The sequence below is a fragment of the Verticillium alfalfae genome, genomic scaffold (assembly GCF_000150825.1).
Source record: "Verticillium alfalfae VaMs.102 supercont1.2 genomic scaffold, whole genome shotgun sequence".
Lineage (NCBI taxonomy): Eukaryota > Fungi > Ascomycota > Sordariomycetes > Glomerellales > Plectosphaerellaceae > Verticillium > Verticillium alfalfae.
Window position 1 is genome coordinate 959,814 of NW_003315037.1, and position 13,577 is coordinate 973,390.

General features: G+C 55.5%; 4 protein-coding genes across 4 annotated transcripts in view; 1 reads left to right on the plus strand and 3 right to left on the minus strand.

Moving 5' to 3' along the window:
• VDBG_01764 (helicase sen1) overlaps window positions 1-5,384 on the minus strand; it is a gene marked incomplete at both ends in the record, with an annotated part of 6,477 nt that extends 1,093 nt beyond the window's left edge. The window contains 2 exons of the mRNA XM_003007530.1: window positions 107-4,945; window positions 5,029-5,384. Of these exons, the coding sequence (XP_003007576.1) occupies window positions 107-4,945; window positions 5,029-5,384 (5,195 nt within the window). The remainder of the gene's footprint in view (window positions 1-106; window positions 4,946-5,028) is intronic.
• An 803-nt stretch (window positions 5,385-6,187) lies between these two features.
• On the minus strand, window positions 6,188-7,815 carry VDBG_01765 (HhH-GPD family base excision DNA repair protein; the record flags this gene model as incomplete). The annotated part of the gene is made up of 2 exons (XM_003007531.1): window positions 6,188-7,505; window positions 7,640-7,815. The coding sequence occupies 2 exons, from the start codon at window positions 7,813-7,815 to the stop codon at window positions 6,188-6,190; spliced, it is 1,494 nt and encodes a 497-aa protein (XP_003007577.1).
• A 1,481-nt stretch (window positions 7,816-9,296) lies between these two features.
• Window positions 9,297-12,026, plus strand: VDBG_01766 (RIP defective; the record flags this gene model as incomplete). The annotated part of the gene is made up of 1 exon (XM_003007532.1): window positions 9,297-12,026. One exon carries the CDS (start codon window positions 9,297-9,299, stop codon window positions 12,024-12,026), a length of 2,730 nt encoding a protein of 909 aa, XP_003007578.1.
• A 498-nt stretch (window positions 12,027-12,524) lies between these two features.
• On the minus strand, window positions 12,525-13,532 carry VDBG_01767 (pectinesterase family protein; the record flags this gene model as incomplete). Its single annotated transcript, XM_003007533.1, has 2 exons — window positions 12,525-13,088; window positions 13,167-13,532. The coding sequence occupies 2 exons, from the start codon at window positions 13,530-13,532 to the stop codon at window positions 12,525-12,527; spliced, it is 930 nt and encodes a 309-aa protein (XP_003007579.1).
• Window positions 13,533-13,577: the final 45 nt, after the last annotated feature.

Consider the following 13,577-nt stretch of genomic DNA (forward strand, 5'->3'; position numbering starts at 1 on the left):
CTCCATGGCGATCGGTTGCGCAGCTGCGAAAAGCTGGGCTTTGTAAGGTGTGATGATGCCAATCTTGCCGGCGATGTTGCCGTCGCGACCAAAGTCGGTGCGGAACCGCGAGTAAATTTGCATGGCCACCTTCAGCTCAGCCAGGTTAACAAGTGATTGGCCCTTGCGGCCCCTCTCCTGTGTGCCCTGAACATCAAAGAAACGATAGGGGCCGAGAAGAGGGCTCGCGTGCCACGCCTGCCGTCGTAAACCGGCCATGTTCGGACCGTCCACCAACTTGGCTTCGTAGAATTCTTGACTGGGGAAGTAGCTGATCTCCGGGTGCATGCGGTACTGCGTATCGAGCATGTGGATGTATTCGGGGTGGTTGCGCTGCATGCGAACGAAGAGACTCTGGTCGTAACCAAACCTGGCAGCCGACTGTGACAATACTGTGGGCGGGAGCTGCTTGGGATCTCCGACAAGGATGCACTTGGTGCAACCGTACTTGAGAGGGATGAGGGCGCTGAGCTCAACACACTGCGCAGCTCCATCGATGATGACAGTCTCAAAGTCAACACTCAGGTTCTTGAACATTTCATGGCCGGAACCACTCAATGTGGCGCACAGCACCTGGGCCGAGTCGAGAATCTCCTGCTGTACCTGCTTCCTCTTGATCTCCACCTCACGAGAGATGGTCTGTCCGCTTTCTTTGTCGGCATCGATTTGCGTACCGATGCGGAACTGTTCACGCTTCAGGGTATCGAATTGTCGCTGAAGCGTCATTTCGAGCTCACGGTCAGTGCCTCGGGCTGCCTCGAGGGCGGGTCGAAGCTCGTTCACCTTATCTCTGATTCCTGCGGCATCAGAATGCAACTTGTCGCGAGCAGTCTTGAGCTTCTCTGCCGTGTTGTCGCCCTCGAGCCGCTTCTTGACCAGTTCGTCCAGGGTCACGTCCCTGACAGCTGCGTTGATGGCGTCACTCCGGCCCAGACGCAAGACGTTAATCTTGTGATCGTTGCCCGACATGGTCCGGATGCCCTGCTTGAGACGCAGAACAAGTTCGTCCACAGCAGCGTTACTAGGCGCGCACACCAGAATCTTCTTCTTCTGGCCTGCTGCCTGAGTGGCGCCGCCCGTCGCGAGTCGGACGCCGCCAGACTGCGGAATGTTGCCAGTCATGAGAGCACCCACCATGGCTACGATGGTTTTCGTTTTGCCCGTACCAGGAGGGCCTTGGATAAGCGTGAAGCCGTCATTGTCACGAGCTCCGAGAATGGCCTTGGCCTGCCCAGGATTGAGTGTGTAGTTTGTCAAGACTTGGGTGACGAGCTCGTCGCTGTACTTCAAGACCGGCGATGGCTCGGCCTTGAGGACCTCGTCCATCAGGTCATAGTACTTCAGACTCTCTAGAGCAGCATACTCGCGCTCGATCGTGGTCATGTTCGTGATCTTGGCAGCATAGAGCTCAGCGCTGATGTGGAGGTTGCCCTGCAGCGGGTTGTTCCGCATGTTCAGACGGTACGTGACCTCGAGCATATCTTTTTTGTAGGCAGTCTTCCAGATGCGTGCTAGAGCATGTGGTTCATTGGGGTCGCTGAGGGGGTTTGATGATTGAGAGAGCAAGATAATGTCGCCCTCGGACAAGCCTCGTTCCTTGTTCTCAAGCTTTGGCATGCTTGCGGTGACTTCGAGAAACCTGTCGATGCTCATGCGCGAGGCAATCTTGATGCCAAACGGTTTTGATGTTGCTTCATCTTTGGACGTAACGAAAGAGCGCCAAGCCTCGGAGACCAGCAACTTCCAAAAGGTCTGCTTGTAAGCCTCAGGATGTGGGTATGTATCGGCAACCCGAGCGCATTTCTCCAGCGTCGGAGGGTCGTTACCCTCGAAGAAGATATCCCACTCGAGAATGGCCTGGTGGAGCTGGTCCATGGGAGGAATCAAACGCGCACGCATATCCTTGGCCGAGCGAACAATGCGCTGCTTCTTGACCGGCCCTCGGGTCTTCTCCAGCAAGATCTGCTCTTGACGCCGTGTCGCTTCGTCTTTGGCTTTCTGGCCAAGCTGGCCCTTGTTGATGAGAGCCTTGACGTCCTCGTCCTCAGAGTCATCGGAAGACTCATCGTCATCACTATCCACCATGATCTCGTTCTTTGATGGAGCGTGATCCTTGCCAATGACACCAGACAGACCCTTGATTTCAGGCCCTCGCAAAGCTTGGGCCTTGGCGATGGCTTCAGCATCTCTCTTTGCCTTGTCGGCCTTGGCGGCTTTTCGGGATTCGATGAGGGCTTTGGTTGAGCTGGGATCGATTTTGGCCTTGAGGGGCAGAGGTTTGGGCTTGGCCATAGCCGATTGCCGGGCAGAAATCTTGTCTAGCAGGGAGCGGTTCTTGTCAACAGAGCTGCTAAGTGAGAGGACATCATCCTTGTTGGACCTGGACCTGGGAACCGCAGAGCTTGACCCAGAAGATCCAGACTTTGACCATGCATCCAGCGACGTCTGCTTCTTCTTGATGGCAGCAGAAGCTGGCTGTATAGAAATGACCTCGACGTCGTCTTCTTCTTCTTCTTCCCCCAGAGCCTTGAGGAGCTCGGCCCGTTGCTGGCTTGTCGCGTTCGAAGGGGTAATGTATCGGCCATCGGGTCCTTTAGTGCAAACATTGTGAATGAAATCCCTCGAGCTCTGCGGAATCTCGTGGTCATTCTCCCGCAGTCTGACGAGCAGCCTGACGACAACCTGCACAGTAGTGGCTACCAGGGTCGGGTCGCGCAGTCGAACCATGTTGACGATAGGCGTCAGTCTTTCTGTCGGTTCTTTCAACAGCCTATGCATGCCTGACGGAGTGTTGCCAGAGAGCGTGGCTGCCTGTTGGTTTCTTTGCTCCTTTTGCTGGAGGGCTGAGGCAATCAGACCACACTGCGCCATCAGGTCGTCGGCGTGCTCGATGCTGTTGCGGCAAAAGTCTTTGATCTTGTCCACCTCGACAAAGTGGGACCAATGGGCTGTCGTGTCGAACGCCTTTTCGAGATACTTCCACTGAGCCGACCACCACGTCGAAAGTGCAACTTCTTCGCCCAGCTCTAGCACGCGGGATCGAAGAATACCGGAGGTCGGGTCACACAAAGCATTGAGCACATTGCGGCTTGTCGTGATGATGGGCACAGCAGGGCCCCAAGTCAGTACTTTTGACTCATGGATTTGCAAAAGACCGTAGTTGAGAGATGCCAATGTGACCTCGAGACGCTGGTGTAGAAGCTCGAGCAAGGCATCCGAGTGCGAGAATACTCCCGTTATGGTCTTCACCAGCTCTTTGCTCGAGTCTCGAAGCTCATCCTCGCCGTGGAGGTTCAGAGCAAGGACAGGTCGGATCGTTTGTGCCTTGTATAGGAGAAGCTCGAGGTCTTCCTTGCTATAGTCACACAATCTTTGCATGATCCTGCCACAAACAGCAGCCGTCTTGATGGTTGCATCACCGAGCTGAACCCTGACCTTGTCGAGAGAGTTGGGTTTCTTCCTCTTTGGCAAGAATCTACTCAGGCTAATAAGTGGACCCATTGCCAGGACCATGTTTTGCGCAAGTGGCAGGTTGCTACTCCTGAGACTGTCCATGAAGGCTTCCCATAAGGCAGGAGAATCACGAGAGACTGTCATCTGCAGATTGGCCGGGCGAACTTCTTCAGGTTTATCGGCGTTGATGAAATCTTGCTCTTCGCGGCGCAGTTCTTGGTGCTCGGCAGCTGTGGCCTTGGCGTCTAGTGTCAGCGCTGCCTTGACAACGCTCATGGCTGCCTTGTGTACGCCGAGAGTGTCGAAAGCCTGGCTTTTCCTGTTGAGAGCGTCATTGATAAGGTCCTTGTAGGACAAGGTGACATTGAGGGTCGCGTTCACATAGAGTGACATTGACCCGTTGATAAGATTGACCGACGGGTTCACGAACGACTGCAAAACATGCGCAAGAGCATCCAGCCCAGCACGAATACAGGCTGCCTTGCCTTGATCGCCGAGAGTGTCATTCTGCAGTTCGCGTCTAAACAAGAGCCGAAGCAGCTGTTCGCAAGCGTCACTCATCTCGCTGATCTTGAGCGAGCGAATCCAGACATCGATCCAAGATATGGCAGCACACTCAATCCTATCGCCTACTTGATTTGACGTGCCGTCCCCGGAGTGGATGGTATACGCCACCGACTGTGCAAGGAGAGTCCTGATCAAAGGGGTTCTGAAAATTTGCTCAACGACAACGATGGGTCGTGCGTCGTTGATGGTGTCGCGGATGAGCTGAGGGGCCGTCTTGATAATGGTCGACATGGCCTGGAGCGTGAAGAGCAGGATCGCCTCCGAGTTACAGTGGATATGGTTGAAGAGCAACTCGACCACCCGGGGGGCTGGATCAAGGCTACGGATGCCACGGAGCATCAGTTCTCCATCGAGCGTCTTCAGGATGTAGTTCATGCCTTCCCAGAACCGCTGGATTTCTGGGAGAGACTCCTTCATGCTGATGTCCCACGTTGCTGCCGCATCGAGCACAGGTATGATATGGTCATGGACTGCCCAGTCGAATTTATCTTGGGTCAGAGATAGTGGCTGTAATCGCTCCCAAGAGCTGACAGCAAATCGGTGGCGCGTCGGCTCCTTATCGAAGAGGAACCACGTCATGGCAGGGAGCACAACATTCTCGCCCATCTTGAGGGGCTTCTTGGGCTGAAGCCGCTCAAAGACCTTCTGGAAAGATGCGCGTCGGGCCGGATCACTAAGGTAGGCCATGCAACAGAGCGTCTCGTAGATAGTGAGCAGCAACAGACCGACCTGGTCCTTGAGGTCGCTCTTTTGGAAGGCACGCCCTTCCGTGGTCTCGACCGTGTCAATTATCTCGACAGCCCAGCCAATGCCCCTGTTGAGTCGATCGAAATCGTATCTGTGCAAACAGTCCTCGACTTGCTGAGCAAGGCTATCGTCCCATTCACTGCGAGCAAGTCAGTCAGCCGAGGAAGCTGGGTGGGTAGAGAGGGAGAGCACAGCGAAGGACAGCGACGTTGGAAGACTCACACAGCATATTTACGAATGAACTTCTTGCGGTTCATGTGCCAATTCAGCACACACTTGTCGCATGTGTGCATGTAGGTCGCCATGCGATCAGTCCAGTCGGACAGCCATACGCCAGCCTTGTCCTTGCCGTATGCCATGAGAAGGCTTGTCCAATAAACGATTTCAATCCTATCCTGGCCATCTTGTATCCTTTTCTTCTTGTCGTCCGCGGAAAGCGTGTCGCTGGCGGCAGGGTCATCGTAGTCCTCCTCGTCGTCATCGTCGACTTTGGGGCAGAGAAGGTGCGCTTCCTCTGGTATCTTCTGAAATTTCTTGTACCAGTGCTCCAGCAAGTCTTCGACCTTGCCGTGTTCCATTTTTATCGTCGGACTTGGGGCTGGGGCATATCGTCGAGTGTCGTCGGAGGTGTCGTCAGCCAAGCTTGATTTGGGGGCATTTGCTTCCTGTTCAGAACACGAAGGTGAATCGAGAGAGCGGTGTTGATCTGAAGGGAAACAGAAGGTGCGATTAGTTACAGGTGGGCTAAGATCGATCCCAAAGGCCGTCGACGAAGGCAGCGCGAAGGTCAGAAGCTCCCACTAGATGTGGCATGTGTGAAGACTGGCGAGGTATGCCTTGCAGTGGAGATGGCAAGACCAGATTGCAGACAGGCCCAAGCCGCGATAGAGATCCAGTGACCGACAAAAAAAAAGAAGATAGAGCTTCCAGTCTTGTCTTGCCCTGGAGATCGACCCGTGGTGACCGTGGCTGTGAATCGTTGCTTTGTCGGCCAGCTCTAGTGGCAAGGCAGAAAAATGTAAGGAGCCGCCCCGATCCAATCCAGTAGCCGTGACGACACGCGGGTCGCGAGTGGATGACCCAAAGATCAATTAAAGGTCCCGCGTCTAGCGTGACCCTTGTGCAGGCAGAAAGGAGGACCTTGACCCACCAAGACAAACCTAGTTCCCCTGCTCCCTTGAAAGCTTACGGGCGCGCACTGCATCACAGGCTCAATCGTCACTTCAATGGGGAATTATTCTTGCCAGCAAGTCGATCCCAGTTGGACTATTAACAACAATCATGACCACCTATCCCGAGATGTGCTTCCTGTGCTTCCTGAGGCTCCAAAATGCGCCGCCATATGCTTGAAAAGTAAAGCTCTTCTTCAGTGTCTCTGCAGTCATGCTTCTCGAGTCTCTCCGTCTTCTTTCTGTCCTTGCTCTGCCTCATCCTCTCCGACTTCGCGGTCCAGCGATTTTTGTTCAGAGCTCGCCTTTGTCTTCGTCGCCTGCCGCTTTGTCTTGCGCTTGTCAAATCGATCCAGCAACTCCTCGAGCGGACATGTTACATTGTCCCAGTCTGCCGTTCCCTCAACAGTGGCGCTCCGGCATCGTCCACACTCTTTTCCATGACGGATGAAGAGTTGATGAAGTCCGTACTTCAGCCTATCGGGAATCCGGACCTCTCCGTGCATGTACGTGTCATCCCGCGATGCCTTTGGGGGAACCCATTTCAACCACTTGCAGAACCGCCAGACGTGCGTGTCTACGGCGAAGCTCGGCTGTTGGAGGCAGAAGAGGATCAGACAGGAGGACGTCTTGACGCCGATGCCAGGGTACTTGGTGAACTCCAGCATAGCTTCGTCAGAAGTAAGGCCCCGTACATGGTCGAGCGTCAGGATCCCACTCTCCATCTTATTCACCTGGTGGTCTTTCTGGCCCTGCGTGAGATTTTGAGCACCAAGTATGTCAGCCATCTCCCCCGTCTCCTTCTCTTTGACGTAGGCTGCGAGCCTGATCTGGTTATCTCGGTGAACCATGTCGAGGATACTCTTGATGTCTCTACCCTTCGTCGGTCCCAATCCGGCTCGTTTGACGGCGTCCACCACCTCTGATTCTTCCGACAACCGGACTTTGTCCCACGCGATGCTGCCCGCCCCGATACTGTTGGCGTCCCACTGCCCGTACTTTGCAGTGACATCTCGGATGGCCAAATTGGCGTTCTGCATTGACGTGTGGCCGCTGATGAGGGTTCTGATTAGGGCATCCACGATATCCGGTACCTCGCCGCACCCTGCTACTGATGTAGATGGAGCAGGGATTTTTTCGGGGGCGGTAAACGCTCCATGCAGCTCGGTCAAGATTCTGTGCACCTCTACACAGTCCTCGGGAGATGGGGCTGGCCAGTCTGGAAAGGGTGTCTGACCAGGCTTCAGGCCGTAAGGGTTCTCCTTGGTCCGCCTGGGGGTTCGGCCCCTTTTGTTCGAAGTTTTCTCGATATCGACACTCTCGACACTAACGGGAATCCTCAATTCCTCAGGGATGTTGTTCGTGATGGACCAGCCAGCAGGATCTTCATGGCTCTTGGGGCGCGGGTGCAAAACCCGAGCGGACTCCGCTACGGGCAAGGCGGTTGTGGACGAGAAACACGTCTCGCCCAACGTTTGCTCTGGAATTTCGTCGGCGGATGCGCATCTGGTGACATTCTTTTCGGGACCACTCGTGGAAACAAGTCCAGAAGTCCCGTCAGAAAGGTTCAGAGCAATAGTTGGTGGCCCTGATGTTTGACTTTTGGGCGCCTGGCTCAGTCCCAGACCATGCGGGAGCTCGTTGATAGGTAAGCCGTTCTTCACGTCAAGATCTTTTCTGGTTCGCTTGGCTGGTTGCTCTTCTGTAGCTTTGAATCGCCCAGGCCAACGTCTGCAGCACGCTTGGTCGTTCCGAAGATCGATGTGATCTTTGGGCTTGCCTGATTTTGAGCCAGCAAAGACGCATCGGCCGCTCGTTTTCTAGCTCCTCTGGTCTGCATGGCGTCTGTGATCTCTTCACTGGATGGTTCTGACAGGCTGGAAGACGAGACTGCCCTCGTTCAAGGTCAACGAAAAAAAAACAGAGTTGGGTAAGCCCACAAAGGGGTCCTGTCGCGAGAAGGTCCTTAGGGTTATAAATGGCTTGAGAGCACGAGGAATCTCCTTAAGGGGTCAAAGAAATTGGGCGTTGGTGTAAGGGGCATTCTTCGGCAATCATGGTTTTCCAGACACTACTGGGAGGCAAGACGCAACGATGGAACTTGTGTGCTGGACTTGTGCTTGTTCACATCACTTGGACGAGATTGGCACGAAATACAAGAAACTTCAACAGACTGAAGCTTGGGACGAAGGTTTTGACATTCGATCAAAAGCTCGGTCCCTTGTCGGAAGGGGCAATGGGAGGCAGACATCAAGGGAAGGAACTTCCCCATGCACCTCCCCTACCTTGTGTCATATGCCCCTCGCGCTTTCTCAAGATTCTCATACAATGACTAAATGCCCGTAGATTTCCCGTTCAGGGATGTGCACCGCGCCTTCGATGAAGCCTCCTAGTTGGCTTCATGCCCACGCGGGCCTTTTCAAAGTGACGGCAAAACGGTGATGGTGCCAAACAACTTGCCCCAGCTCAAGACCTAGAACTACCTTGCTGGGACAACTATGTACTAGACAGGATGCTACACACCTCTCTTTGTCAGCCACATTGTCATTATTTTACCTGCATGCGCGGCCGCGAACACGCTTCCATACTTGCTTTCGGATCTTCTCTACCAAATGAGGTTTGCGAGTTCAGCAGACCTGCCATGGATGAACACCCGACCTCTGACGGTGTTGCGGGATATCGGTTTATACAACTCCTTTTCGACGACTTTGCCAAGTCTCACAAGACCAAAAGAATAGCAACCCAAGTGGCGAGTTGCCTGGCACTCCCTGAAGTTGGAATTCATTGTCTATGCGCTATGTTTTGTTTGTTCAGAATGTTCGCCGGCCTAATGTGTTCTCGCTTTCTTAAGTGCGCACATCGTTATATCTTACCCTTGACTGCCTTGTCTCTGTTGTATGCAGAGGTCTTCCCGACCCTCAGAATCAGTCGATCAGCTCACGGTTCTTTGTGAGCTTTATTTGTCCTTGATCATGGGTATTGTGACGCCCGAAAACAACCTGAGTTGCGGGCTCAGCCTTTGATTCATGCCGCTTAGTTCTCCATCATCTTTGCATGAAGGCGGAGACAGACCCAGCTCAGGTAGCCAGCCAGATATCACAGACTAGGACGTCACGAATATTCTTCACGCAGACCTGTTGCTCCGCAAATACACGAGTTCTTTCCACTTACATGGGGTTTCGTCCGGAAGTTACTTGCTTCGAAGACTTTGGTTCCTTCTCGGAATTTTCGACACTTACCACAAACCTCCTGTCTTACTGTCAGTCCTCTACATCGCCATTTGCAAAGTTGATCACTTCGTGGAGTGGGCGACATTATAGAATGACTTCCCCCTACGGGATCTCTGGCAGAAATGCTTTTGACCCCATCGAGATCCCCGACGATGATGATCCTGTCTTGCCCGAAGACCAGAGACGCATGAATATCGCACAGCAGGTTCGCAATTACTTACTACACAGGGAGCATCAGGACGAAGATGGAGCTGCTTTCCGCAATGCTTCGTCAGAAGATGATCAAGAAGACGATATTGTGGCAGAACTGAGAGAGGTGATCGACCTCACGGGAGACAGGCCCGAACCGATACCTCGGTACCAAGGTAGCTACAGCACTCATGCTGCGCAACCATCACCGAAGAAGCGTCACCAGAGCGTTTATTTTGAAGGCAAAAAGTTCAAAGTCAACTTCGTCTACGAGCTAAACGACACACAGGGACATCAGTTTGCCCTTGGCTTCATCCGAGTCACAGAAATCTGGGAGGACACCCTGGACAAGACTTTCCATGTTCATGGAATTCCATATACGCGCAACCGTGTTCTACACGGTAAGCTATCACGCAAGCTCAACGAGGTCTGCATGGTTTTCGAAGTGTACCAAAACGACCAACGGCCGCTGCAAGAGCAGGCCTGCATCAAGGTGCCCATTTCTAGTCTTGGTGGCCCGCGTCGACTTCACGTCACCAACGCGCCCTACCCTCTACATCGCTGGGACCCCAAGGCCTTCCGATCGAAGGACGAAGTCGAAGTCTCTGGGCCCCTTGTGTGCCGCTGGAAGGCCATCTACGAATACCTCGATGATCAACCCCGAAGGAAGCCCCTCTCGCCACGCAGTTTCAAGATCATTCGCATCAGAGTCGAGGATGTGACAGAGCCCGAGTTCAGGTACAGCGACGAAGCGCTGCGCCGAGACTGGCGCGGCGAAACTGTTCGTGGCGGCAACTACCAAGCACCGCGAGGACCTGTCCAGGCTGGAACAGTGAACCGAGCTCCCAATCAGCGATATACCCTCTTCGATGCCTTTTGCGGCGCAGGAGGTGTATCCCGCGGCGCCGAGCGCTCAGGGTTGCACGTTCGGTATGCTGTAGACGTGTGGGACAAGGCTTGCAGCAGTATGCGTATGAACTTCCCCGACACAGAGGTATTCGAGACCGATATATACGGCTTTGTCACGTCGACAGATGGAAGAGTCATAACCGCCGACGTTGTCCATCTGTCACCTCCTTGTCAGTTTTGGTCACCTGCACACACGGTCAACGGTCCGCACGATGACGCCAATATCGCTGCACTGTTTGCCTGCCGAGCTATCATTGAAAAGGTGCGTCCCCGGATCTTCACTCTGGAGCAAACTTTTGGCATCATGCGCGAGCGATTCGCAGATTCGTTCAACTGCCTCATATCTGGCTTCACGGATCACAACTATTCGGTCGAATGGAAAGTCATTGAGTGTGAATACTACGGTCTACCCCAACACCGCCGGCGCCTGATCATGATCGGAGCAGGGCCCGGTGAAGTGATGCCTCCGTGGCCGGCCATCACGCACGCGAGGGGCGGCCAAGGCGGCCTGAAGCCGTTCAACACGATCCGCAAGGCTCTCCGACCGATTGCGCAGGTGCGCAACGACCCTCATCACAGGCCCAGGCCTTGTCCACCGTCGAGGGACTCGGTTGTCAGCGACCCCGACGATATTCTCAGACGCTGCATGACGACGAGTGGGGGTCAAAATCGGCACTTCGATAACACTCGGACGTACACGAATCGCGAGTTTGCCTGCCTTCAGGGGTTCCCGATTTGGCATCAATTCACCAGGACATGTGCCCGCCGGCAGATCGGCAACGCGTTCCCCCCTTGCGTTGTCCAAGTCTTCTACGAGGCGATTCAGAAGCATCTGTACCAGGTAGACGGCTTCACTGGGAACCCCCGACCTGTGCTCCCTGTTATCCCGAGAGACATCATCAGCCTGGTTGACGAAGGTGAGGAGGAAGACGATAGCGCCATGGAAGACCCGCCCAGGTACAGGGCCTCTGCCAACTTCCGTCCCGCTCGCATTCACCGCAGGGATGCCGTTGACATAGCTGGTCAAGAAGATTCCTTTGGTCTGCGTCCAAATGCGACCCCGAGGCGGCGAACTGCCCTTGTGAACGTTGATCCCACGACCTCCACACACTTGCGGCCGCGGTCTCAGCCGACCCCAGCCCCTTTGGCTTCGTCGCAGCTTGACTTTGAGTCTCGGACACAGCAACGTCGGCAGCCTAACGGGGCATTTGACAGCTTGTCACTGATGTCACGCGAAGTCCGTCGGGACCTCAGCGTCATGGAAGCCACGTCTTCTCAAGTCCGTCGCTTTGAAAAACCCAGCCGTCCTACGTATCCCACAGCTCCGATGCGACCCCGCGTGGACTACCAGCAACAGTTCCCCCATCCTTACGACGAAAGCATGTCACAGTCTCGTTATGGCGCCAACGGTCGGACCATGGGCAACCAAGCCAGCATAGCACGGCCGTCACAGCCCATATATGACAGGCTGCGCTTCATAGCCCCCAGCCAGAGGCTACTGCGCGGCTCGTTTACAGACATGGCCCTCGATTCTTGGGGCTTGCCTCCCGTTGGCTCTTTCCGCGAGCGGCACGACGCCAGTGACCGACCAGCTGGATCGTCTCCGCTGTCGCGCACTGCCTCGTTATCGGGCACACCGAGGCGAGGTGCCATGCAAGCCGAGTACGGTAGTCACGGTTTGCGAGACGACGATCAGGATCAGGATATCATCATTTTAGACTAACAAGAAGTGGGGGAAGAGGCTGGGGTGAATGGTAGAGAAAGGACTGCAGGGCGTGAGAGAGAAGGAGACCAGAGCGGTTACCGGTCGCCCATGGAGTGATCATCAATGGAGAGAGGGAGACTATGTGTTGCTTGCCGTCTCTGTGAGATTTTCGAGGCACCGGTCATGGCTTAGATTTGCAAAACGAAGAGAACTGTGGGTTGGATGGACGTCACCGAAGACAGAGTCGAGCAAGTGGCTTGGATGCACTGGCTTTATTGCGTCAGATTCAACGATGATCGACAGACTGCTGGCGTTCGCCTCGGGAATACACACCATCACAATCAAGCTTGCCGTGTCATTCGTGTGAGGCACAGACTCTAGAGACTGCAAGGGCTCACTGCATTTCTTTTCAGCAATATGTACGTTGACCGTCATCTATGTACCCTACAAAGAAACCCCCTCCCCATTCCATGCACCTTACTCGGCCGGGCCGACGGCGCGACCCAGGAACTCACCTCACGCCAAGACACTCTGATCAATCCAGGCAATGTTCCCAGGCACGCCGTCCTCGGTGAGGAAGACGTCAACGGGCCTCTTGTACGGCGCAAACGCGGCGTCGTCGAGCACGCGCGTGACGTTGCCATTGGCCGCGAGGGCCGTGACGTTCCAGCCGGGCCCGCGGTCCTCGTGCACGGCCATGAAGGTAAGGTCGGAGACGCGCGGGTCGGTGGCGCCCCAGCGGATGTAGCCGGCGGGCAGGATGCTGGGGTCGAGGTACGTGTCGCTGAAGACGGAGCGGTGCTGGGCGTTCCAGGGGCGGCCGAGCGGGCAGCGGCCGAGGAGGGTCGGGGCGATGGAGGCGTTGGCGGCGAGGACCTGGCTGTCGTCGGCAATGTAGACGCCGTACTTGTTGGGGAAGGTCGTGTTGGTGCCCTTTCCAGGCGGTGATGCCGCCGCCGCAGTTGCGCAGCGACAGCGTCGAGTGGGCGACCCAGGCGGTGCCGAGCCGTAGAGGAAGTCGGTCTGGCCGGCGATGACGTTGTCGTGGAAGTAGGCGTTTCCGAGCTTGCCGACGTAGAGCTGTGGTGTTGTGAGTAAGCAAGTGGTCTTTGCCAGTCTGTACGTTCGGGCGAGCTATAACAGAGGAGAAAGACTTACTGTGTCCTGGTAGCTGTAGAGGCCGCACGAGTAGAAGCCGGCATTGGCACGGCTCACGCCGACGGCATGGGCAGGGCCGTTGGCACGAGGGAACTCGTCGTTGCGAAAGTCGATGTTGTAGGCGCGGAAGTCGACGTTGCCGAACGGCGTGCCTTCGGGCACGGCGAAGCCCGTCGGGCCGGCGCCGGTGAGGGTGGCGTTGAGGGTGGGGCCGACGCTCAAGACGCTGGTGAAGGCGTTATCGGGGAAGCGGGCCTGGTAGTTGGCGGCATTGTGCCAGACTTGGACCTCGTTCTGCGGCGCCGGTGACGAGAGGTCGGTGGCGAGGTCGGCGTAGAGGCGGCCCTCGTGGGGGCTGTCGGACATGCCGAGCAGCGTCAGGGCGCCATGGCGGGTGACGTTGAGCTGCTC